Consider the following 25,771-nt stretch of genomic DNA (forward strand, 5'->3'; position numbering starts at 1 on the left):
GTGGTGTCTTATGTTTTGCTAACACACCTAAATGTTAAACAAAAATAAGTTACCGGTGGGTGCAATGCGTAGTAGGATAGTTTACAAACTAGTTATTTTTTGCTAATTTACAAACAAAAAAGTTTGTTTTTTGACTTTCTAATAGTATTTTTTTTTTTGCGCGAAAACATTAACGTTAGCATGCTAGGCTAACTGTTGTGACTTGGCTCTTTCTGAGGCTGTAAGTTAGCAAAAGTTGAAGATGGAGCTTCGCAGGAAATCTGGTCGAGTTGTGATGCAAGTCAGAAGGTCGACCCGTCTCAGGAAAAATAACAGCACGTTTTTAGAGGTGGGTGAATATTTTTTTTTTGTTGAATTGAGTGAGTTAGCTTTTCCGCCTTCCTCTCTCTTCCTCATCCGACTTGTTCATAGCCACGTAGCTAACCAGGTTGGCACTGTAGAGTGACAAGAGTACAACACGTTCAGCGGGGTTGATTGTAGCTGGCTGCCGATAAACTCGTGGTAAGTTTAACTACCAAGCTAAAAAATTTTAAAAAATCCTTGAATATACATTCAAAGTTTAGGTGGATCACTATACTTAGACGCCAGGTTTGAAAACTCGCTCATAGGTTCCCTTTTCCGAGTTTCTGTTTTGTCAGACTGGTCTCATAGACTAGACGTAATATCGTAAACTAAAGCTACTCAAATGATTATGTTTGTTAAAGGGTTTAAAGATGGAAGGTTATTTGAGGTTAAAGCGAAAGGACGATGGGTGGGTGTGTATATAACGCGGAAGTGTAGCTATCCAAAAGGTTGCTGGATCGAATCCCAACACAGACAATTGAAGTTTATTAGCAACTTTACAACTGACATTACTTTTTTGTTGTTGTTTTTTGTTATTTTGTAACTACTTAGCATGTTAGCTAAAAGCCCTTTCTCTACCCGTAACTCCTAGAGCTAATTTAAGCCATCTAATTTTAGTTAGCGTTAGCCTCTTAGCTAACGTTAGCCACAACAAATACGTTCAGCAAATTCGTAGCATATCATACGTTTTGCAAATTCGGGAACATATATTGTATGTTTTGGCAACTCGTAACATATACAAATTGCAATTCATAGTATACAAAAATGGATGATGGACATCCACAATATACTACAATAGCATAGAACAGGGGTACTTAAGTAGAAGAGAAGTCCATATGGAGTTTTAAAAACACATTTCCCACAATTCTACACATTTTGCATGAATGCAGAGATTGTTTTTGCTTTTTTTAAAAGCTACGTCTTAGTAAAAAAATAAATAATACATATATTTATTTTTCTGGACCCCACGGTCCATGTTGACCCCTGTCTGGATCCAGTCTGTAGTCTGACAGTTGGCCCATAGGACATCTTAACACATCCCATACGAAAACGTAACACGTCACACTAAATGGAGTGGTCTCGAATTCACATGCATCATTTATACAAAATGCTCAGAACACCATTTCACATGCATCATTTATACAACATGCTCAGAACACCAATTCACATGCATCATTTATACAACATGCTCAGAACACCAATTCACATGCATCATTTATACAACATGCTCAGAACACCAATTCACATGCATCATTTATACAACATGCTCAGAACACCAATTCACATGCATCATTTATACAACATGCTCAGAACACCATTGGTTGTATCCGTTGGAACTAGGAGTTGCAGCAGGGTCATGTGCAAAATCGACCACCGAACTTGATTGTGTGACTCGTTCTAGGATACAGAAGAGTTTCAGGACCAAGCTATGATGGATGAGGATCATTCTCCCGCCCTGTCAGACGATGACGTCACCACGACGCGGTCTGAGGACTCCCAGCCGGACGTGATGGTAGGTTTTAACAGTACACCTATGGGTTTGTTTTCTTTTTCTTTTGCCATATACACAACTTGGCATTGCCCTGAATCAAATCAAATCAAATCAAATGTGTATTTATATAGCCCTTCGTACATGAGCTGATATCTCAAAGTGCTGTACAGAAACCCAGCCTAAAACTCCCAAACAGCAACCCATGCAGGTGTAGAAGCACGTATAATTTAGCCGACTCCTCACAGGAAATGAAAACATTCTACAGCTCTGTGATTGACCATGTCTTGATTTAACGTTTCTTACTGTTTGCATTAAAGAAACTGGAAGTGGAGACACTTTTTAAAAACGTTGGCCTTGTCCCGTTATGATTTACTCCTCACGGGAAATGACATCATGAATGTCTTTTTCCTATGTATTGATCATTTCCTTTCTGTTACTTTGCATTTGATGAAACTGTAGATGGGACACTGTGAAACGAAAAGACTTGTACGTTACGCTCGCCCCTCTCACTTTTTATCATCTACGATCTCTTCAAATTATTCACACACACCCTGCAACAACAAGTAACCTAAGATTCGTGTTTTCTTCCAGTTTAAATTTAAAAACAAATATTTTTAAAAAAATCTGACATTCTCTCCATTCCTGACCCCGGGGGGGGAATTCTTTTTTTTTTTTTGTAAAACAGGGAGCTAAGAATTGGACTGTAATGTTGAACCGGTTAGACCAAGAGGAAGACTCTGAGAAGAAAGAGGATGAAGAAAAAGAAGACGCGCGAAAAACTGGGAAACAACAACATGCGTCTCGAATTCCTGCTTTTCACAAAACATTAGCCAAAAAACGCCCAACCACCACCACCACCACCAGCAGCAGTCAACGCTCAGATCCACCTGCCTCATCTATTACCAGCAAAGAGTCTTCTAACCAGGCAGCTTTAACCGTTGCAGCTTCAACAAGCAGCAGTGGAGAGATGTCAAGATCAAAACTGCCCAATATTAGAGAAACGGGTCTCCCTCTTCCTACAGTCCGTCTACATAAACTCAATCCTCAGACCCTGTCTCATGCTGTTAGCTCCTCAGAGCAAAGCTCCAGCTCTCTGGATGTTACTCCACCCGAGGGGGATCAGGAGCAGCTCCATCCCATGACAGCAACCCCCAGACCGGCCCTCAGGGCTGAAGCAGGGGACTACGATGACCCGGGAGAACCACTTCATACCACTGGAGCTGCACAGAAGGCGACGGAGGAAGAGTTTGAGGCTGACGTTAGAATGGATGGCGGCGACGTCCCTTCTGGTCATGCCGAAAAGGAATCCCTAGAGACAGATGAAGGTGAGGAAGATGAGACCGATCTGAATCAGCCTGATGATGATGATGATGATGATGTAGAAACAGCCTACGAGGAAACTCCCTGTCAGGCTGAAGCCATGGAGATTGAGTTTCTGTTAGAAGAGGATGGAGATGGGTTGGACTCCTCCCCATTGCTGGAGGAGAAGGAGCTTGAGAAGCTCAGTGTTGAGACTGAGAGCTTCAGTGAATCAGAGGTTGTTCGTGAGAATCAAGACAAGCCTGCCAACAAGGAGAAGGCTTCTGGGAAATGGTCAAAAACCCTAGAGGATACAACCGTCACTGATACTGCAGTCCCCTCTAACAGAGCAGTGCCTCGGAGAACAGCTAAACCCAGTCAGTCAAACAAGGTGAGGTGTCTAGATACCACTTCTTTCTCTTGATATTACCCATCTTGGTATGCCACACCGTACACATCAGCTGTATTGTATTGATTTTATCTGCAATTGTACATTTCCTTTGTCTTGCTTTGTTTTGATTGTAGGCTATGCACAGAGTCGCAGACACAAATGACCCCATGGAGATTGTCCCAACATAAGATAATGACTATCTTAATGACAGAAACGTCTTAGCAGCCTGACCTTAATGACAGAAACGTCTTAGCAGCCTGACCTTAATGACGTACAAACGTCTTAGCAGCCTGATCTTAATGACAGAAACGTCTTAGCAGCCTGACCTTAAAGACAGAAACGTCTTAGCAGCCTGACCTTAATGACACAAACGTCTTAGCAGCCTGATCTTAATGACAGAAACGTCTTAGCAGCCTGACCTTAAAGACAGAAACGTCTTAGCAGCCTGACCTTAAAGACAGAAACGTCTTAGCAGCCTGACCTTAATGACGTACAAACGTCTTAGCAGCCTGATCTTAATGACAGAAATGTCTTAGCAGCCTGATCTTAATGACAGAAACGTCTTAGCAGCCTGACCTTAATGACGTACAAACGTCTTAGCAGCCTGATCTTAATGACGTACAAACGTCTTAGCAGCCTGACCTTAATGACACAAACGTCTTAGCAGCCTGACCTTAATGACAGAAACGTCTTAGCAGCCTGATCTTAATGACGTACAAACGTCTTAGCAGCCTGATCTTAACGACGTACAAACGTCTTAGCAGCCTAACCTTAACGACTTACAGACAATCCCTTCTTGTAATAGTTCACATGATCTGTTCTCTTTCTCATGTTTTAAATCTCACTCTTAAATTTGTAGACGTCATGGTGCTGGAGCTTTGCACTATTCTGCCTTTTCCCCTCCACTCTGCTTGTGATTGGAGGATTCGGTCAACATGTGTGGCACTATGGGATGCCTCTGTCGGTGTCCCAGTTGATGGGACAGTTGGAGCTGCACTGGCTGGAGGGACTGTGGGTGCCACACGAGCCTTGTAACTCAGATTGTCGGTAAGAAAAGAAGTGTGACAAGATAAATTGTAACATATTTTATTTGACCCTTCACTAAATCTATTCACATGTTTTTATATGTAATTTATAAGTAATTAATTGTTTCACAGCTTTTGGTGGATGTTGGGACGGGTCTAGATTTTTTGGGGGGGGGAATATTTAGTGCACTGCTTTGGACCAGAACCATTTGGGGTCATTTGGGATGTACCCTATGGGTGGTTCTGGTAAGAAGCAGAGCACATTCTAGGGAATAGGGTGGCGTTTTGCGACACAGCCATGGGTTGGTTACCGTTGGCATCATCTACCACATTGACATCGTCATTGAGATGTCTAATCTCTTAAAGAGCGACTGCTTTTAAAAAGCAACAAATCCCTTTGAGAAAGACCTGTAATGGCATTGATATGAGCCAGAAGCAGCTATTCTAGTTGTTACAATTGACTACAACGTGTAAAAGGATCATTTTGGTCAGTATGTCTCGTCTAAAACAGAGCTCGTAACATCTGTGCGTCACAACGGGTAAATGAAGGTTTGGTTTTGATTTGACGATGTCCACTTGCCCACTAACGTGGGGTGTGTTAAACTCGTAATGACACAACGACAAGGTTCCAGTTTACCAACGTTTACTAAACTCCATTAGCACTCAGGCCAAGTTCATCAACAACGAGTCTGCTGCGCAGGCGTACTAATAACAGAGTGATAGCCCCCCGGCAATAACGGAGTGATAGCCCCCCGGCAATAACGGAGTGATAGCCCCCCCGGCAATAACGGAGTGATATCCCCCGGCAATAACGGAGTGATAGCCCCCCGGCAATAACAGAGTGATAGCCCCCGGCAATAACAGAGTGATAGCCCCCCGGCCGTAACAGAGCGATAGCCCCCGGCCGTAACAGAGCGATAGCCCCGGCCGTAACAGAGCGATAGCCCCCGGCCGTAACAGAGCGATAGCCCCCCGGCAGTAACAGAGCGATAGCCCCGGTAGTAACAGAGCGATAGCCCCCGGCAGTAACAGAGCGATAGCCCCCCGGTAGTAACAGAGCGATAGCCCCAGCAGTAACAGAGCGATAGCCCCCGGTAGTAGCAGAGCGATAGCCCCGGCAGTAACAGAGCGATAGCCCCCCGGTAGTAACAGAGCGATAGCCCCCAGCAGTAACAGAGCGATAGCCCCCGGTAGTAACAGAGCGATAGCCCCGGCAGTAACAGAGCGATAGCCCCCGGTAGTAACAGAGCGATAGCCCCCAGCAGTAACAGAGCGATAGCCCCCGGTAATAACAGAGCGATAGCCCCCGGTAGTAACAGAGCGATAGCCCCGGTAGTAACAGAGCGATAGCCCCCGGCAATAACAGAGCGATAGCCCCCGGCAGTAACAGAGCGATAGCCCCCGGTAATAACAGAGCGATAGCCCCGGCAGTAACAGAGCGATAGCCCCCGGTAATAACAGAGCGATAGCCCCCCGGCAGTAACAGAGCGATAGCCCCGGCAGTAACAGAGCGATAGCCCCCGGCAGTAACAGAGGGTTAGCCCCGGTAGTAACAGAGCGATAGCCCCGGTAATAACAGAGCGATAGCCCCCGGTAGTAACAGAGCGAATACCCCGGTAGTAACAGAGCGATAGCCCCCCGGCAGTAACAGAGCGATAGCCCTCGGTAGTAACAGAGCGATAGCCCCCGGCAGTAACAGAGCGATAGCCCCGGTAATAACAGAGCGATAGCCCCCCGGCAGTAACAGAGCGATAGCCCCCGGTAATAACAGAGTGATAGCCCCGGTAGTAACAGAGCGATAGCCCCCGGTAGTAACAGAGCGATAGCCCCCCCCGGTAGTAACAGAGCGATAGCCCCCGGTAGTAACAGAGCGATAGCCCCCCGGTAGTAACAGCGATAGCCCCCCGGTAGTAACAGAGCGATAGCCCTCCCCCGGTAGTAACAGAGCGATAGCCCTCCCGGTAGTACCAGAGCGATAGCCCCCGGTAGTAACATAGCGATAGCCCCCGGTAGTAACAGAGCGATAGCCCCGGTAGTAACAGAGCGATAGCCCCCGGTAGTAACAGAGCGATAGCCCCCGGTAGTAACAGAGCGATAGCCCCCGGTAGTAACAGAGCGATAGCCCCCGGTAGTAACAGAGCGATAGCCCCGGTAGTAACAGAGCGATAGCCCCCGGTAGTAACAGAGCGATAGCCCCGGTAGTAACAGAGCGATAGCCCCCCCGGTAGTAACAGAGCGATAGCCCCGGTAGTAACAGAGCGATAGCCCCGGTAGTAACAGAGCGATAGCCCCCGGTAGTAACAGAGCGATAGCCCCGGTAGTAACAGAGCGATAGCCCCGGTAGTAACAAAGCGATAGCCCCCCGGTAGTAACAGAGCGATAGCCCCGGTAGTAACAGAGCGATAGCCCCCGGTAGTAACAGAGCGATAGCAACAGAGCGATAGCCCCCCGGTAGTAACAGAGCGATAGCCCCCGGTAGTAACAGAGCGATAGCCCCCGGTAGTAACAGAGCGATAGCCCCCCGGTAGTAACAGAGCGATAGCCCCCGGTAGTAACAGAGCGATAGCCCCCCGGTAGTAACAGAGCGATAGCCCCCTGTAGTAACAGAGCGATAGCCCCCTGTAGTAACAGAGCGATAGCCCCGGTAGTAACAGAGCGATAGCCCCCGGCAGTAACAGAGCGATAGCCCCCGGTAGTAACAGAGCGATAGCCCCCCGGTAGTAACAGAGCGATAGCCCCCCGGTAGTAACAGAGCGATAGCCCCGGCAGTAACAGAGCGATAGCCCCCGGTAGTAACAGAGCGATAGCCCCCGGCAGTAACAGAGCGATAGCCCCCGGTAGTAACAGAGCGATAGCCCCGGCAGTAACAGAGCGATAGCCCCCGGTAGTAACAGAGCGATAGCCCCCGGTAGTAACAGAGCGATAGCCCCCGGTAGTAACAGAGCGATAGCCCCCGGTAGTAACAGAGCGATAGCCCCCGGTAGTAACAGAGCGATAGCCCCCGGTAGTAACAGAGCGATAGCCCCCGGTAGTAACAGAGCGATAGCCCCCCGGTAGTAACAGAGCGATAGCCCCGGTAGTAACAGAGCGATAGCCCCGGTAGTAACAGAGCGATAGCCCCCGCGGCAATAACATAAATATAGGGATACATAAAACATGAAGTTAACAGGGTGGACAACTGTGGTGATTGCTTTCTATCCAGTAGACGGTACGACAGACATGTCCAGCAGCTCTGACTGTCGACATAAAACACCACGGCACGTGTGTTTTTGTTTTTTTACTTGAGAAATACAGCACCAAACACCTTTTAGTTGGATGTAAAAGCACCAAACACCTTTTAGTTGGATGTAAAATTGCTCAACAACAAAAATATATTCTACAACAAAAAAAATGTTAACTCCAGATATCTGGAAGCGATTTTTTAAAATGATCTTAGATTCATTCTGGGGATTTTATAGGAAGTGAAATTTATTTCCTACAGTGTCTCATGGAGGACAATCATTAACCAAAAGCAGAATCGGTCAGGAAACCACTCCTCCATGACCGAAATCACGTTTTTTTTTTCTTCTAATGAGCAACAGAAAAACACACGAGCCAATCGGTGTGTTCAGTTTCTCTTTAAGAAGATACCTGTAGCTGGGTCTGTTATCTCCTCTGGCCCTCTCCCACCGCAGAACCTGTCTGCTTCACCACCAGCCCAACGTCTGCAGTTGGAGATTACTGCGTTCACCCAACACAAGAATAGTCAATAGCCTGCTTCATTTTCCCTTTGTGCTGTACAGCTAACTCCAATGGTCATTTTGACTATACAGTATAAACTGATCTGGGACCAGGCTAGCAGGTCACAGCTTTCTCATGTCATAATGTCTTAACAGTCTTGCACAGTGAAGTTGAAGGTGTCACTGGACTCGTGTGAACCAAGTCCAGTGACTTGTAATGTCCAGTACCAATATAGAAGACAGTGTCTGAGCCCATGTACTTGGCATGGGACTCCCGAGTGGCTCAGCGGTCTAAAGCACTGCATCTGAGTTCAAGAGGCGTCGCTACAGTCGCTGGTTTGAATCCAGGCTGTATCACATCCGTCTGTCATTGGGAGTCTCATAGGGCGTGCACAATTGGCCCAGTATCGTCCGGGTTTGGACGATGTAGGCCGTCATTTGTAAATAAGAATTTGTTCTTAACTGACTTGCCTAGTTAAATGAAACTTTAAAAAGAAAAATAATGGATCACTCTTGATAAAGGGATCTTTTTCTGCTCTGCTGTTGAAGGCATCTCAAACACTTTTGGTATTTCATGGAAATGGGGCACATCCAATGTCTCCAGTCCAGTTTTTTCATTTTAATTTAACCTTTATTTTTAACTAGGCAAGTCAGTGAAGAACAAATTCTTATTTACAGTGACGGCCTACCGGGGAACAGTGGGTTAACTTAATTTTTTTTTTTTTTTCTACTGTGTTATTGACTTGTTAATTGCTTACTCCATGTGTAACTCTGTGTTGTCTGTTCACACTGCTATGCTTTATCTTGGCCAGGTCGCAGTTGCAAATGAGAACTTGTTCTCAACTAGCCTACCTGGTTAAATAAAGGTGAAATAAAAAAAATAAAAAAACTGCCTTGTTCAGGGGGCAGAACAACAGATTTTTACCTTGTCAGCTCGGGGGATTCGATCTTGCAACCTCTAACCACTAGCCTAGAGCGTTGAACTAGTAACCGAAAGGTTGCAAGATCGAATCCCTCGAGCTGACAAGGTAAACAATCAACTTTGTTGTTCAATGTGCTATTTAATGTCTCTGCCTGTTTGTTCTATCAACCAATCACATTTTATTTGTCATATGCTTAACTGACAACAAGGTGAACACTGCAGTGAAATGTTTACTGGCCGGTTGTTTTCCAACCAGGCAGAATTAAAGATTTAAAAAATAGAAATAGTGACACTGAATAAAGAGGAAAAATAACATGGCTATATACAGGAAGTAGATAATAACATGGCTATAGACAGGAAGTAGATAATAACATGGCTATAGACAGGAAGTAGATAATAACATGGCTATAGTAGTGTGTAGCCCTAATAGAATTGACATGTGTCTGGAGCGCTGCTGTAGCCCTAATAGAATATAATTGAATTGCTCTTCTCTAATCAGTGTGAGCCTGGTGGAAAGCATCCCTGAAGGCCTCTTCTACTCACTGGATTCCTCATCCCTGCCAAGCATTTCTGATACATGGACGAACCTACTGACCAGGGCCAACAGCTCTGTGGACATAGCTGCCTTCTACTTTACCCTCCGAGACACTGACCTGGGATTCACAGAGCCTAGTGCTGAACAGGTAGGAGAATACTGCCCTGAGACTCACAGAGCCTAGTGCTGCCCAGGTAGGAGAATACTGCCCTGAGACTCACAGAGCCTAGTGCTGCACAGGTAGGAGAATACTGCCCTGAGACTCACAGAGCCTAGTGCTGTACAGGTAGGAGAATACTGCCCTGAGACTCACAGAGCCTAGTGCTGCACAGGTAGGAGAATACTGACCTGAGACTCACAGAACCTAGTGCTGTACAGGTAGGAGAATACTGCCCTGAGACTCACAGAGCCTAGTGCTGCCCGGGTAGGAGAATACTGCCCTGAGACTCACAGAGCCTAGTGCTGTACAGGTAGGAGAATACTGCCCTGAGACTCACAGAGCCTAGTGCTGCACAGGTAGGAGAATACTGCCCTGAGACTCACAGAGCCTAGTGCTGCCCAGGTAGGAGAATACTGCCCTGAGACTCACAGAGCCTAGTGCTGTACAGGTAGGAGAATACTGCCCTGAGACTCACAGAGCCTAGTGCTGTACAGGTAGGAGAATACTGCCCTGAGACTCACAGAGCCTAGTGCTGTACAGGTAGGAGGAGAAAAAGGTTGATATTTTTTGTATTTTTAACATGTTTTGGGGGTTTACCATTTAATTTAAAAAAATATATATATATATAAAAAGATTTAAGGAAAACATTTTAATCTATTAATTTGTGTTTTGGTGATAATATACAAATGAATCACACAATCATCAACACAAATCTCAAATGACTTCCCCATTCCAAGTGTACCGGTGGATGTTTAGGATAGCTGTACCGGTTAGGATAGCTGTACCGGTGGATGTTTAGGATAGCTGTACCGGTTAGGATAGCTGTACCGGTTAGGATAGCTGTACCGGTGGATGGTTAGGATAGCTGTACCGGTAGATGTTTAGGATAGCTGTACCGGTTAGGATAGCTGTACCGTTAGGATAGCTGTACCGGTGGATGGTTAGGATAGCTGTACCGGTAGATGTTTAGGATAGCTGTACCGGTGGATGTTTAGGATAGCTGTACCGGTTAGGATAGCTGTACCGGTGGATGTTTAGGATAGCTGTACCGGTAGATGTTTAGGATAGCTGTACCGGTGGATGTTTAGGATAGCTGTACCGGTGGATGTTTAGGATAGCTGTACCGGTTAGGATAGCTGTACCGGTTAGGATAGCTGTACCGGTGGATGTTTAGGATAGCTGTACCGGTAGATGTTTAGGATAGCTGTACCGGTAGATGTTTAGGATAGCTGTACCGGTTAGGATAGCTGTACCGGTGGATGTTTAGGATAGCTGTACCGGTGGATGTTTAGGATAGCTGTACCGTGGATGTGGATGTTTAGGATAGCTGTACCGGTGGATGTTTAGGATAGCTGTACCGGTAGATGTTTAGGATAGCTGTACCGGTAGATGTTTAGGATAGCTGTACCGGTTAGGATAGCTGTACCGGTGGATGTTTAGGATAGCTGTACCGGTAGATGTTTAGGATAGCTGTACCGGTGGATGTTTAGGATAGCTGTACCGGTTAGGATAGCTGTACCGGTGGATGTTTAGGATAGCTGTACCGGTGGATGTTTAGGATAGCTGTACCGGTTAGGATAGCTGTACCGGTGGATGGTTAGGATAGCTGTACCGGTGGATGTTTAGGATAGCTGTACCGGTGGATGTTTAGGATAGCTGTACCGGTTAGGATAGCTGTACCGGTTAGGATAGCTGTACCGGTAGATGTTTAGGATAGCTGTACCGGTAGATGTTTAGGATAGCTGTACCGGTTAGGATAGCTGTACCGGTAGATGTTTAGGATAGCTGTACCGGTTAGGATAGCTGTACCGGTTAGGATAGCTGTACCGGTTAGGATAGCTGTACCGGTTAGGATAGCTGTACCGGTAGATGTTTAGGATAGCTGTACCGGTTAGGATAGCTGTACCGGTGGATGTTTAGGATAGCTGTACCGGTGGATGTTTAGGATAGCTGTACCGGTGGATGTTTAGGATAGCTGTACCGGTTAGGATAGCTGTACCGGTTAGGATAGCTGTACCGGTTAGGATAGCTGTACCGGTGGATGTTTAGGATAGCTGTACCGGTTAGGATAGCTGTACCGGTTAGGATAGCTGTACCGGTTAGGATAGCTGTACCGGTAGATGGTTAGGATAGCTGTACCGGTTAGGATAGCTGTACTGGTGGATGTTTAGGATAGCTGTACCGGTTAGGATAGCTGTACCGGTGGATGTTTAGGATAGCTGTACCGGTTAGGATAGCTGTACCGGTGGATGTTTAGGATAGCTGTACCGGTAGATGGTTAGGATAGCTGTACCGGTAGATGGTTAGGATAGCTGTACCGGTTAGGATAGCTGTACCGGTGGATGTTTAGGATAGCTGTACCGGTTAGGATAGCTGTACCGGTGGATGTTTAGGATAGCTGTACCGGTGGATGTTTAGGATAGCTGTACCCGTGGATGGTTAGGATAGCTGTACCGGTTAGGATAGCTGTACCGGTTAGGATAGCTGTACCGGTTACCGGTAGATGTTTAGGATAGCTGTACCGGTTAGGATAGCTGTACCGGTTAGGATAGCTGTACCGGTTAGGATAGCTGTACCGGTAGATGTTTAGGATAGCTGTACCGGTGGATGGTTAGGATAGCTGTACCGGTTAGGATAGCTGTACCGGTTAGGATAGCTGTACCGGTGGATGTTTAAGATAGCTGTACCGGTGGATGTTTAGGATAGCTGTACCGGTTAGGATAGCTGTACCGGTTAGGATAGCTGTACCGGTGGATGTTTAAGATAGCTGTACCGGTGGATGTTTAGGATAGCTGTACCGGTTAGGATAGCTGTACCGGTTAGGATAGCTGTACCGGTTAGGATAGCTGTACCGGTAGATGTTTAGCATAGCTGTACCGGTGGATGTTTAGGATAGCTGTACCGGTTAGGATAGCTGTACCGGTTAGGATAGCTGTACCGGTTAGGATAGCTGTACCGGTGGATGGTTAGGATAGCTGTACCGGTGGATGTTTAGGATAGCTGTACCGGTTAGGATAGCTGTACCGGTTAGGATAGCTGTACCGGTAGATGGTTAGGATAGCTGTACCGGTTAGGATAGCTGTACCGGTGGATGTTTAGGATAGCTGTACCGGTTAGGATAGCTGTACCGGTGGATGTTTAGGATAGCTGTACCGGTTAGGATAGCTGTACCGGTGGATGTTTAGGATAGCTGTACCGGTAGATGGTTAGGATAGCTGTACCGGTAGATGGTTAGGATAGCTGTACCGGTTAGGATAGCTGTACCGGTGGATGTTTAGGATAGCTGTACCGGTGGATGGTTAGGATAGCTGTACCGGTTAGGATAGCTGTACCGGTGGATGTTTAGGATAGCTGTACCGGTGGATGTTTAGGATAGCTGTACCGGTGGATGGTTAGGATAGCTGTACCGGTTAGGATAGCTGTACCGGTTAGGATAGCTGTACCGGTTAGGATAGCTGTACCGGTTAGGGTAGATGTTTAGGATAGCTGTACCGGTGGATGGTTAGGATAGCTGTACCGGTTAGGATAGCTGTACCGGTTAGGATAGCTGTACCGGTGGATGTTTAAGATAGCTGTATCGGTGGATGTTTAGGATAGCTGTACCGGTTAGGATAGCTGTACCGGTGGATGTTTAAGATAGCTGTACCGGTGGATGTTTAGGATAGCTGTACCGGTTAGGATAGCTGTACCGGTTAGGATAGCTGTACCGGTAGATGTTTAGGATAGCTGTACCGGTGGATGTTTAGGATAGCTGTACCGGTTAGGATAGCTGTACCGGTTAGGATAGCTGTACCGGTGGATGTTTAGGATAGCTGTACCGGTTAGGATAGCTGTACCGGTGGATGTTTAGGATAGCTGTACCGGTGGATGGTTAGGATAGCTGTACCGGTGGATGGTTAGGATAGCTGTACCGGTTAGGATAGCTGTACCGGTTAGGATAGCTGTACCGGTAGATGTTTAGGATAGCTGTACCGGTTAGGATAGCTGTACCGGTTAGGATAGCTGTACCGGTTAGGATAGCTGTACCGGTAGATGTTTAGGATAGCTGTACCGGTGGATGGTTAGGATAGCTGTACCGGTTAGGATAGCTGTACCGGTGGATGTTTAAGATAGCTGTACCGGTGGATGTTTAGGATAGCTGTACCGGTTAGGATAGCTGTACCGGTTAGGATAGCTGTACCGGTAGATGTTTAGGATAGCTGTACCGGTGGATGTTTAGGATAGCTGTACCGGTGGATGTTTAGGATAGCTGTACCGGTTAGGATAGCTGTACCGGTGGATGTTTAGGATAGCTGTACCGGTAGATGTTTAGGATAGCTGTACCGGTAGATGTTTAGGATAGCTGTACCGGTTAGGATAGCTGTACCGGTGGATGTTTAGGATAGCTGTACCGGTGGATGTTTAGGATAGCTGTACCGGTGGATGTTTAGGATAGCTGTACCGGTTAGGATAGCTGTACCGGTTAGGATAGCTGTACCGGTGGATGTTTAGGATAGCTGTACCGGTAGATGTTTAGGATAGCTGTACCGGTAGATGTTTAGGATAGCTGTACCGGTTAGGATAGCTGTACCGGTGGATGTTTAGGATAGCTGTACCGGTAGATGTTTAGGATAGCTGTACCGGTGGATGTTTAGGATAGCTGTACCGGTTAGGATAGCTGTACCGGTGGATGTTTAGGATAGCTGTACCGGTTAGGATAGCTGTACCGGTGGATGGTTAGGATAGCTGTACCGGTGGATGTTTAGGATAGCTGTACCGGTGGATGTTTAGGATAGCTGTACCGGTTAGGATAGCTGTACCGGTTAGGATAGCTGTACCGGTAGATGTTTAGGATAGCTGTACCGGTAGATGTTTAGGATAGCTGTACCGGTTAGGATAGCTGTACCGGTAGATGTTTGTTTACCGGTTAGGATAGGATAGCTGTACCGGTAGGTTAGGATAGCTGTACCGGTTAGGATAGCTGTACCGTGGATGTTTAGGATAGCTGTACCGGTTAGGATAGCTGTACCGGTAGATGTTTAGGATAGCTGTACCGGTTAGGATAGCTGTACCGGTGGATGTTTAGGATAGCTGTACCGGTGGATGTTTAGGATAGCTGTACCGGTGGATGTTTAGGATAGCTGTACCGGTTAGGATAGCTGTACCGGTTAGGATAGCTGTACCGGTTAGGTGGATGTTTAGGATAGCTGTACCGGTTAGGATAGCTGTACTGGTGGATGTTTAGGATAGCTGTACCGGTTAGGATAGCTGTACCGGTGGATGTTTAGATGGTTAGGATAGCTGTACCGGTGGATGTTTAGGATAGCTGTACTGGTGGATGTTTAGAGGATAGCTGTACCGGTTAGGATAGCTGTACCGGTGGATGTTTAGGATAGCTGTACCGGTTAGGATAGCTGTACCGGTGGATGTTTAGGATAGCTGTACCGGTAGATGGTTAGGATAGCTGTACCCGGTAGATGGTTAGGATAGCTGTACCGGTTAGGATAGCTGTACCGGTGGATGTTTAGGATAGCTGTACCGGTGGATGTTTAGGATAGCTGATGTTTAGGATACCCGTGGATGGTTAGGATAGCTGCTGTACCGGTTAGGATAGCTGTACCGGTTAGGATAGCTGTACCGGTTAGGATAGCTGTACCGGTAGATGTTTAGGATAGCTGTACCGGTTAGGATAGCTGATACCGTAGATGTTAGGATAGCTGTACCGGTGGATTAGGATAGCTGTACCGGTAGATGTTTAGGATAGCTGTACCGGTGGATGTTTAGGATAGCTGTACCGGTGGATGTTAGGATAGCTGTACCGGTTAGGATAGCTGTAGCCGGTGGATGTTTAAGATAGCTGTACCGGTGGATGTTTAGGATAGCTGTACCGGTTAGGATAGCTGTACCGGTTAGGATAGCTGTACCGGTTAGGATAGCTGTACCGGTAGATGTTTAGCATAGCTGTACCGGTGGATGTTTAGGATAGCTGTACCGGTTAGGATAGCTGTACCGGTTAGGATAGCTGTACCGGTTAGGATAGCTGTACCGGTGGATGGTTAGGATAGCTGTACCGGTGGATGTTTAGGATAGCTGTACCGGTTAGGATAGCTGTACCGGTTAGGATAGCTGTACCGGTAGATGGTTAGGATAGCTGTACCGGTTAGGATAGCTGTACCGGTGGATGTTTAGGATAGCTGTACCGGTTAGGATAGCTGTACCGGTGGATGTTTAGGATAGCTGTACCGGTTAGGATAGCTGTACCGGTGGATGTTTAGGATAGCTGTACCGGTAGATGGTTAGGATAGCTGTACCGGTAGATGGTTAGGATAGCTGTACCGGTTAGGATAGCTGTACCGGTGGATGTTTAGGATAGCTGTACCGGTGGATGGTTAGGATAGCTGTACCGGTTAGGATAGCTGTACCGGTGGATGTTTAGGATAGCTGTACCGGTGGATGTTTAGGATAGCTGTACCGGTGGATGGTTAGGATAGCTGTACCGGTTAGGATAGCTGTACCGGTTAGGATAACTGTACCGGTTAGGATAGCTGTACCGGTTAGGGTAGATGTTTAGGATAGCTGTACCGGTGGATGGTTAGGATAGCTGTACCGGTTAGGATAGCTGTACCGGTTAGGATAGCTGTACCGGTGGATGTTTAAGATAGCTGTATCGGTGGATGTTTAGGATAGCTGTACCGGTTAGGATAGCTGTACCGGTGGATGTTTAAGATAGCTGTACCGGTGGATGTTTAGGATAGCTGTACCGGTTAGGATAGCTGTACCGGTTAGGATAGCTGTACCGGTAGATGTTTAGGATAGCTGTACCGGTGGATGTTTAGGATAGCTGTACCGGTTAGGATAGCTGTACCGGTTAGGATAGCTGTACCGGTGGATGTTTAGGATAGCTGTACCGGTTAGGATAGCTGTACCGGTGGATGTTTAGGATAGCTGTACCGGTGGATGTTTAGGATAGCTGTACCGGTGGATGGTTAGGATAGCTGTACCGGTTAGGATAGCTGTACCGGTTAGGATAGCTGTACCGGTAGATGTTTAGGATAGCTGTACCGGTTAGGATAGCTGTACCGGTTAGGATAGCTGTACCGGTTAGGATAGCTGTACCGGTAGATGTTTAGGATAGCTGTACCGGTGGATGGTTAGGATAGCTGTACCGGTTAGGATAGCTGTACCGGTTAGGATAGCTGTACCGGTGGATGTTTAGGATAGCTGTACCGGTTAGGATAGCTGTACCGGTGGATGTTTAGGATAGCTGTACCGGTGGATGTTTAGGATAGCTGTACCGGTTAGGATAGCTGTACCGGTGGATGGTTAGGATAGCTGTACCGGTTAGGATAGCTGTACCGGTAGATGGTTAGGATAGCTGTACCGGTTAGGATAGCTGTACCGGTTAGGATAGCTGTACCGGTGGATGGTTAGGATAGCTGTACCGGTTAGGATAGCTGTACCGGTAGATGTTTAGGATAGCTGTACCGGTGGATGTTTAGGATAGCTGTACCGGTGGATGTTTAGGATAGCTGTACCGGTTAGGATAGCTGTACCGGTTAGGATAGCTGTACCGGTGGATGTTTAGGATAGCTGTACCGGTGGATGTTTAGGATAGCTGTACCGGTTAGGATAGCTTTACCGGTGGATGTTTAGGATAGCTGTACCGGTGGATGTTTAGGATAGCTGTACCGGTTAGGATAGCTGTACCGGTGGATGGTTAGGATAGCTGTACCGGTTAGGATAGCTGTACCGGTGGATGTTTAGGATAGCTGTACCGGTTAGGATAGCTGTACCGGTAGATGTTTAGGATAGCTGTACTGTTGAATTCTTTTGTACATTGATCAGTTCTATTTTGATGTGTGTGTGTGTGTGTTTTATTTAATGTGTTGTCACTTTGACCTGTATGTGGGGTTTTTTACAGGGTAAGCAGGTTTTCAAGCAGCTGATGGAACTGGAAGCAAAAGGAGTGAAACTTCAGATTGCTGTTAATGGTCCTCAGAATGAGAATCGAGACACGGCTGATTTAGCCAGAACGGGTACATGCAGCTACTTGCACATCTGTCACCACAGCTGGCCCTGCTTTTGGTTCTTCAGGTTATGCATTATTCTGTAAATGACTAGCAAATGGACTGTATGTGGTTGTCTGTCCCACCTTAGTTGACTGATATGTGGTTGCCTGTCCTACCTTAGTTGACTGATATGTGGTTGCCTATCCTACCTTTAGTTGACTGATATGTGGTTGCCTATCCTACCTTTAGTTGACTGATATGTGGTTGTCTATCCTACCTTTAGTTGACTGATATGTGGTTGTCTGTCCTACCTTAGTTGACTGTGTCTAACCTCCTGCTTCGTTTTTGTGTCCAGGTGCAGAGGTACGGGAGGTGGATCTCCAGTCAGTGACGGGAGGTATCGTCCACACCAAGCTGTGGGTCGTGGATCAGAAACACCTCTACCTGGGCAGTGCCAACATGGACTGGCGGTCCCTCACACAGGTATTTCCTAAAGTACTGATATATAATACCGTCCTCACTAGTTCATTTATTTTATTTTTTATATAGAAAACGTCGTCTGAACAGGGAAACTGATTAAACAGCATGTTGAGCCATTAAAAAATATATATATTATTATACTCATTATATATCAATGCATTGATCGTTGATTGATTGATTTCACGATTGATTGATCACCTCAGGTGAAGGAGGTGGGAGTTTCAATGGAGGACTGCAGCTGCCTGGCACAGGATGCGTCAAGGATATTCGGGGTGTACTGGAACATTGGTGCTCAAAAAAATGGCTCCCTACCCCCCTTCTGGCCTGCCCGATACTCTGCCCTCTCTAGCTCCAAGCACCCCTTAAATCTCAAACTCAATGGAGTCCCTGCACGAGTATATCTCTCTGTGAGTTGGATCTTGTCGTTTTTTTTTCTGTGTTCCAAATGGAAACGTATATCCCTACATAGTTCTCTACTTTTGAACAGAGCCCTATTCCCTACATAGTGCTCTACTTTTGAACAGAGCACTATGGGTAAAAAAAATTGTGTTCTTTGAGATGCCGTCTTTGACTAAATAACCCTTTCCACTCATATTTTGCATAATGCTACTGAATGTTTGTTTTAACTAACTGTCCTTTTGTTTCAGAGCGCTCCACCCCAGATATCAGCTTATGGACGCTCCGACGATCTATCCACCATCCTCTCTGTCATCGCAGACGCCCAGAAATATGTCCACATCTCAGTCATGGACTATCTTCCACTGTCCCAGTTCACTGAGCCACTCAGGTGACTGTCCGTACTCGGCTGAATCCTAACTTCCACTTGAGTAGAATTTTTTCACTTCTCCCATTGACTTCAGTGTCGGAGTGAAAATTCAACTTAAGTGGAAGTGTAAGATTCACTCCTTAAATCATTCTCTAACTTTGTATCAGATTTCATTCATGAAGACGTTTTATTGGATGTATGTTGTGCATATGTTTTAAACGTCTAACCAATCAGGTCCATTTCTGTATTAGGTTCTGGCCTGCGATTGACTCGGCCATACGGGCAGCAGCGTGTACTAGAGGGGTAGAGGTCAACCTACTAGTGAGCTGTTGGTCACACTCTCCAGGCTCCATGTTCCTCTTTCTACAGTCCCTGACCGTCCTCAACAGACCTCCCCTGGGATGCAACATCAATGTGGTACGTTTGCTCTTTTAATTTCTCTCCTTTTTTTAAAATGTTTTAAATACCATAAAAATACTTGTAGACAGCTAAAGCAAGCACACAATTTTCTTCAGGAAATGTACCTTCTTTTTTTTCTTTCTAGTTTTTTGCATTCGGTTGTTGTCACTCATGTCCTATTTCCATGATGTGTCCTACAGAAAGTGTTTGAGGTGCCTTCGACAGCAGAGCAGAAAAAGATCCCTTTCTCAAGAGTGAACCATGCCAAGTACATGGTGACCGACCGAGTCGTCTATATTGGTACTGTACATCACAATCACTAATCGTTGGACAAAATGGCCGTCGCTTTTATGGATTTGATTCTGCTGCAAAACCAATGTCTACTGTTTATTGTATTTTTTTGACAATATAAACATTACATTGCACATAGCATTCTGTTGTACACAGAAATGTTTCGGACCTGTCATATCATTACACTAACTTGCATCTTGTATTGTGTGATCACAGGAACGTCCAACTGGTCAGAGAACTATTTCACCCACACTGCAGGTATCGGGCTGGTGGTGAACCAGACCGGTTCTGTGGTGGTACAGGGCCAGAGGAGTTTACAGGGCCAGCTACAGGAAGTGTTCCTCAGGGACTGGACATCTCAATATGCCCGGATCCTTTCCAATGACGATGTCAAACACTGTGGTAGATGATGCTAACGGCGATGACTCAGGGATTCATCCCAAATGGCACACTATTCCCTATCTAGTGCACTACTTTTGACCAGAGAAAATAGTGCACTATAATGTAGAGAGTAGGGTGGGTGCCATTTTGGGACACCGACCCATATTAGTTTTAGATAATTGTTTTGGCATATACTTTCACCGGCTCTCAGAATGCTGCCTATCATAATAAGAGCATGCGCTTACCTTGCATTGCTTAGTTGTTTTTTTTAAAACCACTCCCATTTGACAATTCTGTTGTTACATGCAGCATTTGACTGTATATATTTGCAAATTTTTGGTGAAAACATATTTTCTACTTGAGTGATTTGCTGTATCTTTGTTTTCCCCCTTTCTGAATGGAAGTGTCAATATTGAATCAATCTTGAAGTTCTGTTTTTGATCAATTTCTTTTGCTTTGACTGACTGAGGTTGTCAGTGACTCAAGGCATGTGTTGTCTATAAAGGAAAAGACTGATGACCTTTGTCATGCCAGGTGTATTTTTGTGTTATGTCATATGTTTATACAGTTTTTCAACCAAAGATGTTTCAACTTCATTCTTATTCTTGAAATTAAATATTTGTTATTATTTTTAAGCCAACAAATCCTTGTCTTTTATCACAATCAGTGATCACATTATTGGGACCAAAAAAAGCTCGTGTGTTCATGATCCAGTCTGTTTTAAGGTGATGAAAGCTACACAGGGCTTTTATTTTGAAATCCGACGTCACACAAGTCTTCTGCTCCGGAAGTAAAAGTTTTTTTCCCCAGAAGTTAAACATCAGTTTCCTGTGATTTGCTGCTGGATTTAATAATTTAGAGACGATTCATTCCTTTCTGATAAATTAAACAGAAGACGACAATCAAGGAAGAGTGAGCGGGAAAAATGTTTTATCATGTAAGTAGTTAGATTTGTATGATATTGTGACGATAACATGCATGACCATGTCTAACTGCTATCTCTAGTGCTAGCTTTGTTAACCGGTTGGATAGCTATCTAGCTAACTGTTCTCTTAACTAACTTGCCAAAAGTGAAAACAACTCAACGTCCATAATAGTTCTGCATATTTAACGGGTTTATACATGTCTGGTGATGTTAGTTTGTTAAAAGCAGCTATGAATCAGATATCTACGTTACTTAGACTTAAATGAAAGTGCTAGCATTCTCAACAATAAACAGTACAACTATTCAGGTACAGTAATTTAGTACTATTGTAAAACAAACTGTACACTAACATATATATATATAATTCACAGATTTCCCTGGAGCATGAGATCCTGCTCCACCCTCGGTACTTTGGTCCCAATCTCCTGAACACTGTGAAACAGAAGCTCTTCACAGAAGTGGAGGGAACATGCACAGGAAAGTGAGTGGTATTGTGCCAGGGCGGCTTTCCTTTCATTAGCCTGGAACCGATAAATTAGTATTGCTGAGTGTAGTGAGATTCAGTGTGGACTCCAGGCTAAATTTCAAAGTAGAATAAAGACGAAACAGTTTACAGTTTCACAACACTGGGTAGGTTGTTTTGGCCAGTAACAAGTTGATTTGCTTGCTCACTTAATTAATGACACTTGACTCTCTGTTCCAGATATGGGTTCGTCATTGCGGTGACCACCATTGACAACATTGGTGCAGGTGTCATCCAACCAGGCAGGGGATTCGTGCTTTACCCAGTCAAGTACAAGGCTATTGTTTTCCGTCCATTCAAAGGCGAGGTGGTAGATGCCGTGGTTACCCAGGTCAACAAGGTAAGGGAACGAAGGCTACGTCCCAACGGAAACGTATTCCCTTTATCAGGGATCCTCAGCTAGATTCAGCCGTGGACCGATTTATATATACACACACACACACAGTGGGGAGAACAAGTATTTGATACACTGCCGATTTTGCAGGTTTTCCTACTTACAAAGCATGTAGAGTTCTGTAATTTTTTATCATAGGTACACTTCAACTGTGAGAGACGGAATCTAAAACAAAAATCCAGAAAATCACATTGTATGATTTTTAAGTAATTAATTAGCATTTTATTGCATGACATCTTATGCGAGGGAATAATTTGGAACAGATTTCCAAAATTACAATCACTTGATTTGCTAGTTGTTTTTACTTTTCTTATGTCCAACGATTAATAATAAAGCCTAGTGGTTAGAGCGTAGGGTCGGCAGGTAGCCTAGTGGTTAGAGCGTAGGGTCGGCAGGTAGCCTAGTGGTTAGAGCGTAGGGTCGGCAGGTAGCCTAGTGGTTAGAGCGTAGGGTCGGCAGGTAGCCTAGTGGTTAGAGCGTAGGGTCGGCAGGTAGCCTAGTGGTTAGAGCGTAGGGTCGGCAGGTAGCCTAGTGGTTAGAGCCTCAGGCCAGTAACCGAAAGGTTGCTAGATCAAATCCCCGCGCTGACAAGGTAAAAATCAGTCGTTCTGCCGCTGAACAAGGCAGGTAACCCACTGTTCCTAGATCAGTTAACCCACTGTTCCCAGACCAGTTAACCCACTGTTCCTATATCAGTTAACCCACTGTTCCTGGATCAGTTAACCCACTGTTCCTGGATCAGTTAACCCACTGTTCCTGGATCAGTTAACCCACTGTTCCTGGATCAGTTAACACACTGTTCCTGGACCAGTTAACCCACTGTTCCTGGACCAGTTAACCCACTGTTCCTGGACCAGTTAACCCACTGTTCCTGGACCAGTTAACCCACTGTTCCTGGACCAGTTAACCCACTGTTCCTAGACAGTCATTGAAAATAAGAATTGTTTCTTAACTGGCTTGCCTGGTTAAATAAAGGTAAAATTAAACTTGGGGGGGGTAAAATGTATTCAATGTTCTAGGTACAAAAAAAATACACAACATTTACTGTACCTAGACCTACATGATGTCCTAATGAGAATATCTAGAGGTTGCATGAAAACATTGAATGCTGACAGACACTGGAGTAGTTCAGTGAACTGGGACAGTGGAAGACAGTACATGGCTGAGATGTGGACATATTTCTGGGGAAATCAATGGATATATGACAGAGAGGATGGTGGATAGATCATCTGAGTGTCCATAAGATGATACCTGTATCTGGCGTTGTGCGATCTGAAAGAATGGGATAGTTAATTTAACTATCAGAAGCATTATGCAAAATATGAGTGGAAGGAGTAAGTTATTCAAAGACTGTGTTTAAAAAATAAAATGACACCCTCCTCCCTTTAAAAGTGCTGTACTTTTGACCAGAGCCAATAGGGTGCCGTTTGAGACACAGACCAATCTTCTTTGATCTCACTAACATCTGAATAAGGATTGACAAGAAAAGATCTTATTGTTTTCATGTTGAAATTTATACAAGATGTTCTATTCTTTTCAGGTTGGCCTTTTCACAGAGATCGGTCCCATGTCCTGTTTCATCTCTCGTCACGTAGGTCCACATGGAAATGTCTTGTTGTTGTTGAGTGGTTTTATTGATAAACTCTTACAATGTCAATGTGGTTACTTACTGTTTCTGCAGTCCATTCCCTCAGAGATGGAGTTTGACCCCAACTCAAATCCTCCCTGTTATAAGACCACTGACGAGGTAAGACACTAAAACTAGCCCTCCTCTTCACTAAAAAAATGTGGTCGTCATTTGGAAAATAAATATTTAGTAAACATGGATACATGTCCTCTTATTAAGGATTCTGTCTTCTCCACATTAGGACATTGTAATCCAACAGGATGATGAGATTCGGTTGAAAATCGTGGGAACAAGAGTGGATAAAAACGACATTGTGAGTACACTGTCAAAGCACCATAAACTAAGGATGCTACCTGATAGGTCAAATAAAAACGACATTGTGAGGACGCTGTCAAATCACCATAAACTAAGGATGCTACCTGATAGGTCAAATAAAAACGACATTGTGAGTACACTGTCAAATCACCATAAACTAAGGATGCTACCTGATAGGTAAAATTTTAAAAAATCCTCGCCGATTGCAAGCCACCGCTAGCTATCTGAAGAGACCTGCAAGTTGTAACTTGGAATAATTTATTTCTTCTGTTTCAGTTTGCCATTGGATCCCTCATGGACGATTACCTGGGTATGTTGACGTTATTAGTCTTCTTTCATTGGGTGTCAAATCAATAATTGAATTGATCTGTAATTTTTATTTTATTTTCTTCTGTTTTTCAGGTCTTGTCAGCTGATGTCCCTGTAGTGCTACACTGGTTTATCAACATCTCTTATATTTCATGTAAATGCCCCTACAATACAGTATTGTCAATACAAATATTTTTCCAAGTTGATCATGTGGTATTGCTGCACATAGTCAAGTTCTGTACTTATTGGGGAAGGATCAATGATCCTTTGACACAGTATGAATGCATACTATTGAAACCACAGAGCCTGGTGATAAGCAGGTGGTTGTTGTATTATTAAACGCTACTGTGTCTTCTGAGTTACCCTTCAGTTGCTGTTGTATATTGTATTTCGACAACTTGAGAACTGAAATAAAACCGTATTTTTTTTTTTGATAATGTGGACCTTGTCTCCTTTGAGTGTTCTGTCATTGTAAAATATGCTTTGCCTTGGTCTGCTCCATTTTGTATGTGTTGTGCTTTTTCAAATGACAATGCACACAACGCACAGGATACGGAGTTATCCATCACATTCAATCAATAGAAATTCATTGAAACCTACTTAGAAAAATGTAATATATTTTATTGTTTAAATGTAATGTCGTACCCATATTTTCTTATTTGGGCCAAATTTGATTTATATTCAGTCAAACTCTGGTTACAGCGACGCGCCCGAACTGGCAGTAAATACGTCACTGGTGCGCGTCCACGTTCTTTCTCTCGTCCTAAAGATGGCGGCAGGGGTGAGTGAACTGGAGAGATGCCTTGTCACAGAATTTATACTTGTGTTTTAACAACCATCTGTACAATATCAGCCCCATCCATCCACTTATCCGCTACCTTTTAGTGCATCTGAAATATTTATGCCCTTTAAACGTCATTGCCGTGTTTATTTGTACCCCTTTTTCAGTCTTGACGATGCAGAATAATGGCTTGGGTGGTGGTTAAATGACGCCTCTTTCCGTGCCTTATGCCACGCCACGTTGGGTTTCTTCAGAGTCCGTGACGAATAATGAATGATATTTCATCGCAGTCGTATGTATACATGGCATATTTAGGACTTTAATGTTCTAATCAAAGCATCAACATATTGCCATCCGGAGTCTGGCTAACACCAGCTGGCTGGTCACAAGTAAGATACCAATAGACTCCGGATGGCAATATGTTGATGCTTTGATTAGAACATTAAAGTCCTAAATATGCCATGTATACATACGACTGCGATGAAATATCATTCATTATTCGTCACGGACTCTGAAGAAACCCAACGTTAAACTGAACAATAATGTAAACGTAACGTGTTGGTCCCATGTTTCATGAGCTGAAATAAACGTTCCCAGACATTTTCTGTACGCCCAAAAAAGCGGAATTCTCTTAAATTTTGTGCACACATTTGTTTACGTTCCTGTTAGTGGGCATTTCTCATTTGTCAAGATAATCCATTTACCTG

The 25,771-nt window shown here is 44.9% G+C and overlaps 3 protein-coding genes across 4 annotated transcripts in view; all 3 read left to right on the forward strand.

The window, feature by feature from the left end:
• The first annotated feature begins 142 nt into the window (after positions 1-142).
• Positions 143-20,825, forward strand: pld7 (phospholipase D family, member 7). 2 transcript variants are annotated; one of them, XM_029647599.2, is made up of 12 exons: positions 143-328; positions 1,745-1,855; positions 2,520-3,524; positions 4,384-4,571; positions 9,690-9,873; positions 17,786-17,900; positions 18,229-18,356; positions 18,557-18,760; positions 19,001-19,140; positions 19,371-19,536; positions 19,719-19,818; positions 20,026-20,825. In XM_029647599.2, exons 1-12 carry the CDS (start codon positions 242-244, stop codon positions 20,217-20,219), a joined length of 2,622 nt encoding a protein of 873 aa, XP_029503459.2. In that variant the 5' UTR covers positions 143-241; the 3' UTR covers positions 20,220-20,825. The 2 variants fall into 2 exon arrangements, with proteins under 2 accessions (XP_029503459.2, XP_064874358.1); XM_065018286.1 differs by lacking the exon at positions 143-328 and adding an exon at positions 417-501.
• Positions 20,826-20,985: 160 nt separating this feature from the next.
• On the forward strand, positions 20,986-24,726 carry polr2g (RNA polymerase II subunit G). Its single transcript, XM_029647602.2, has 8 exons — positions 20,986-21,127; positions 21,487-21,596; positions 21,819-21,978; positions 23,573-23,623; positions 23,714-23,779; positions 23,901-23,972; positions 24,251-24,284; positions 24,377-24,726. The coding sequence occupies exons 1-8, from the start codon at positions 21,116-21,118 to the stop codon at positions 24,388-24,390; spliced, it is 519 nt and encodes a 172-aa protein (XP_029503462.1). The 5' UTR covers positions 20,986-21,115; the 3' UTR covers positions 24,391-24,726.
• A 307-nt stretch (positions 24,727-25,033) lies between these two features.
• Positions 25,034-25,771, forward strand: part of LOC115118871 (elongation factor 1-gamma-like) — a 31,755-nt gene continuing 31,017 nt past the window's right edge. Inside the window, exon 1 of the mRNA XM_029647597.2 lies at positions 25,034-25,064. Coding sequence (XP_029503457.2) covers positions 25,053-25,064 — 12 coding nt within the window. The 5' untranslated portion in view covers positions 25,034-25,052. The remainder of the gene's footprint in view (positions 25,065-25,771) is intronic.

The sequence above is a fragment of the Oncorhynchus nerka genome, linkage group LG5 (genome assembly GCF_034236695.1).
Source record: "Oncorhynchus nerka isolate Pitt River linkage group LG5, Oner_Uvic_2.0, whole genome shotgun sequence".
In the NCBI taxonomy this organism is placed as follows: domain Eukaryota; kingdom Metazoa; phylum Chordata; class Actinopteri; order Salmoniformes; family Salmonidae; genus Oncorhynchus; species Oncorhynchus nerka.

Coding starts and splice junctions, on each gene's coding strand:
- pld7 (XM_029647599.2), top strand. CDS start 242: ATGGAGCTTCGCAGGAAATCTGGTCGAGTTGTGATGCAAGTCAGAAGG. Junction 3,525..4,383: donor AACCCAGTCAGTCAAACAAG/GTGAGGTGTCTA, acceptor TTAAATTTGTAG/ACGTCATGGTGCTGGAGCTT. Junction 18,357..18,556: donor ACTGGCGGTCCCTCACACAG/GTATTTCCTAAA, acceptor TGATCACCTCAG/GTGAAGGAGGTGGGAGTTTC.
- polr2g (XM_029647602.2), top strand. Junction 23,624..23,713: donor CCTGTTTCATCTCTCGTCAC/GTAGGTCCACAT, acceptor CTGTTTCTGCAG/TCCATTCCCTCAGAGATGGA. Junction 23,780..23,900: donor GTTATAAGACCACTGACGAG/GTAAGACACTAA, acceptor TCTCCACATTAG/GACATTGTAATCCAACAGGA.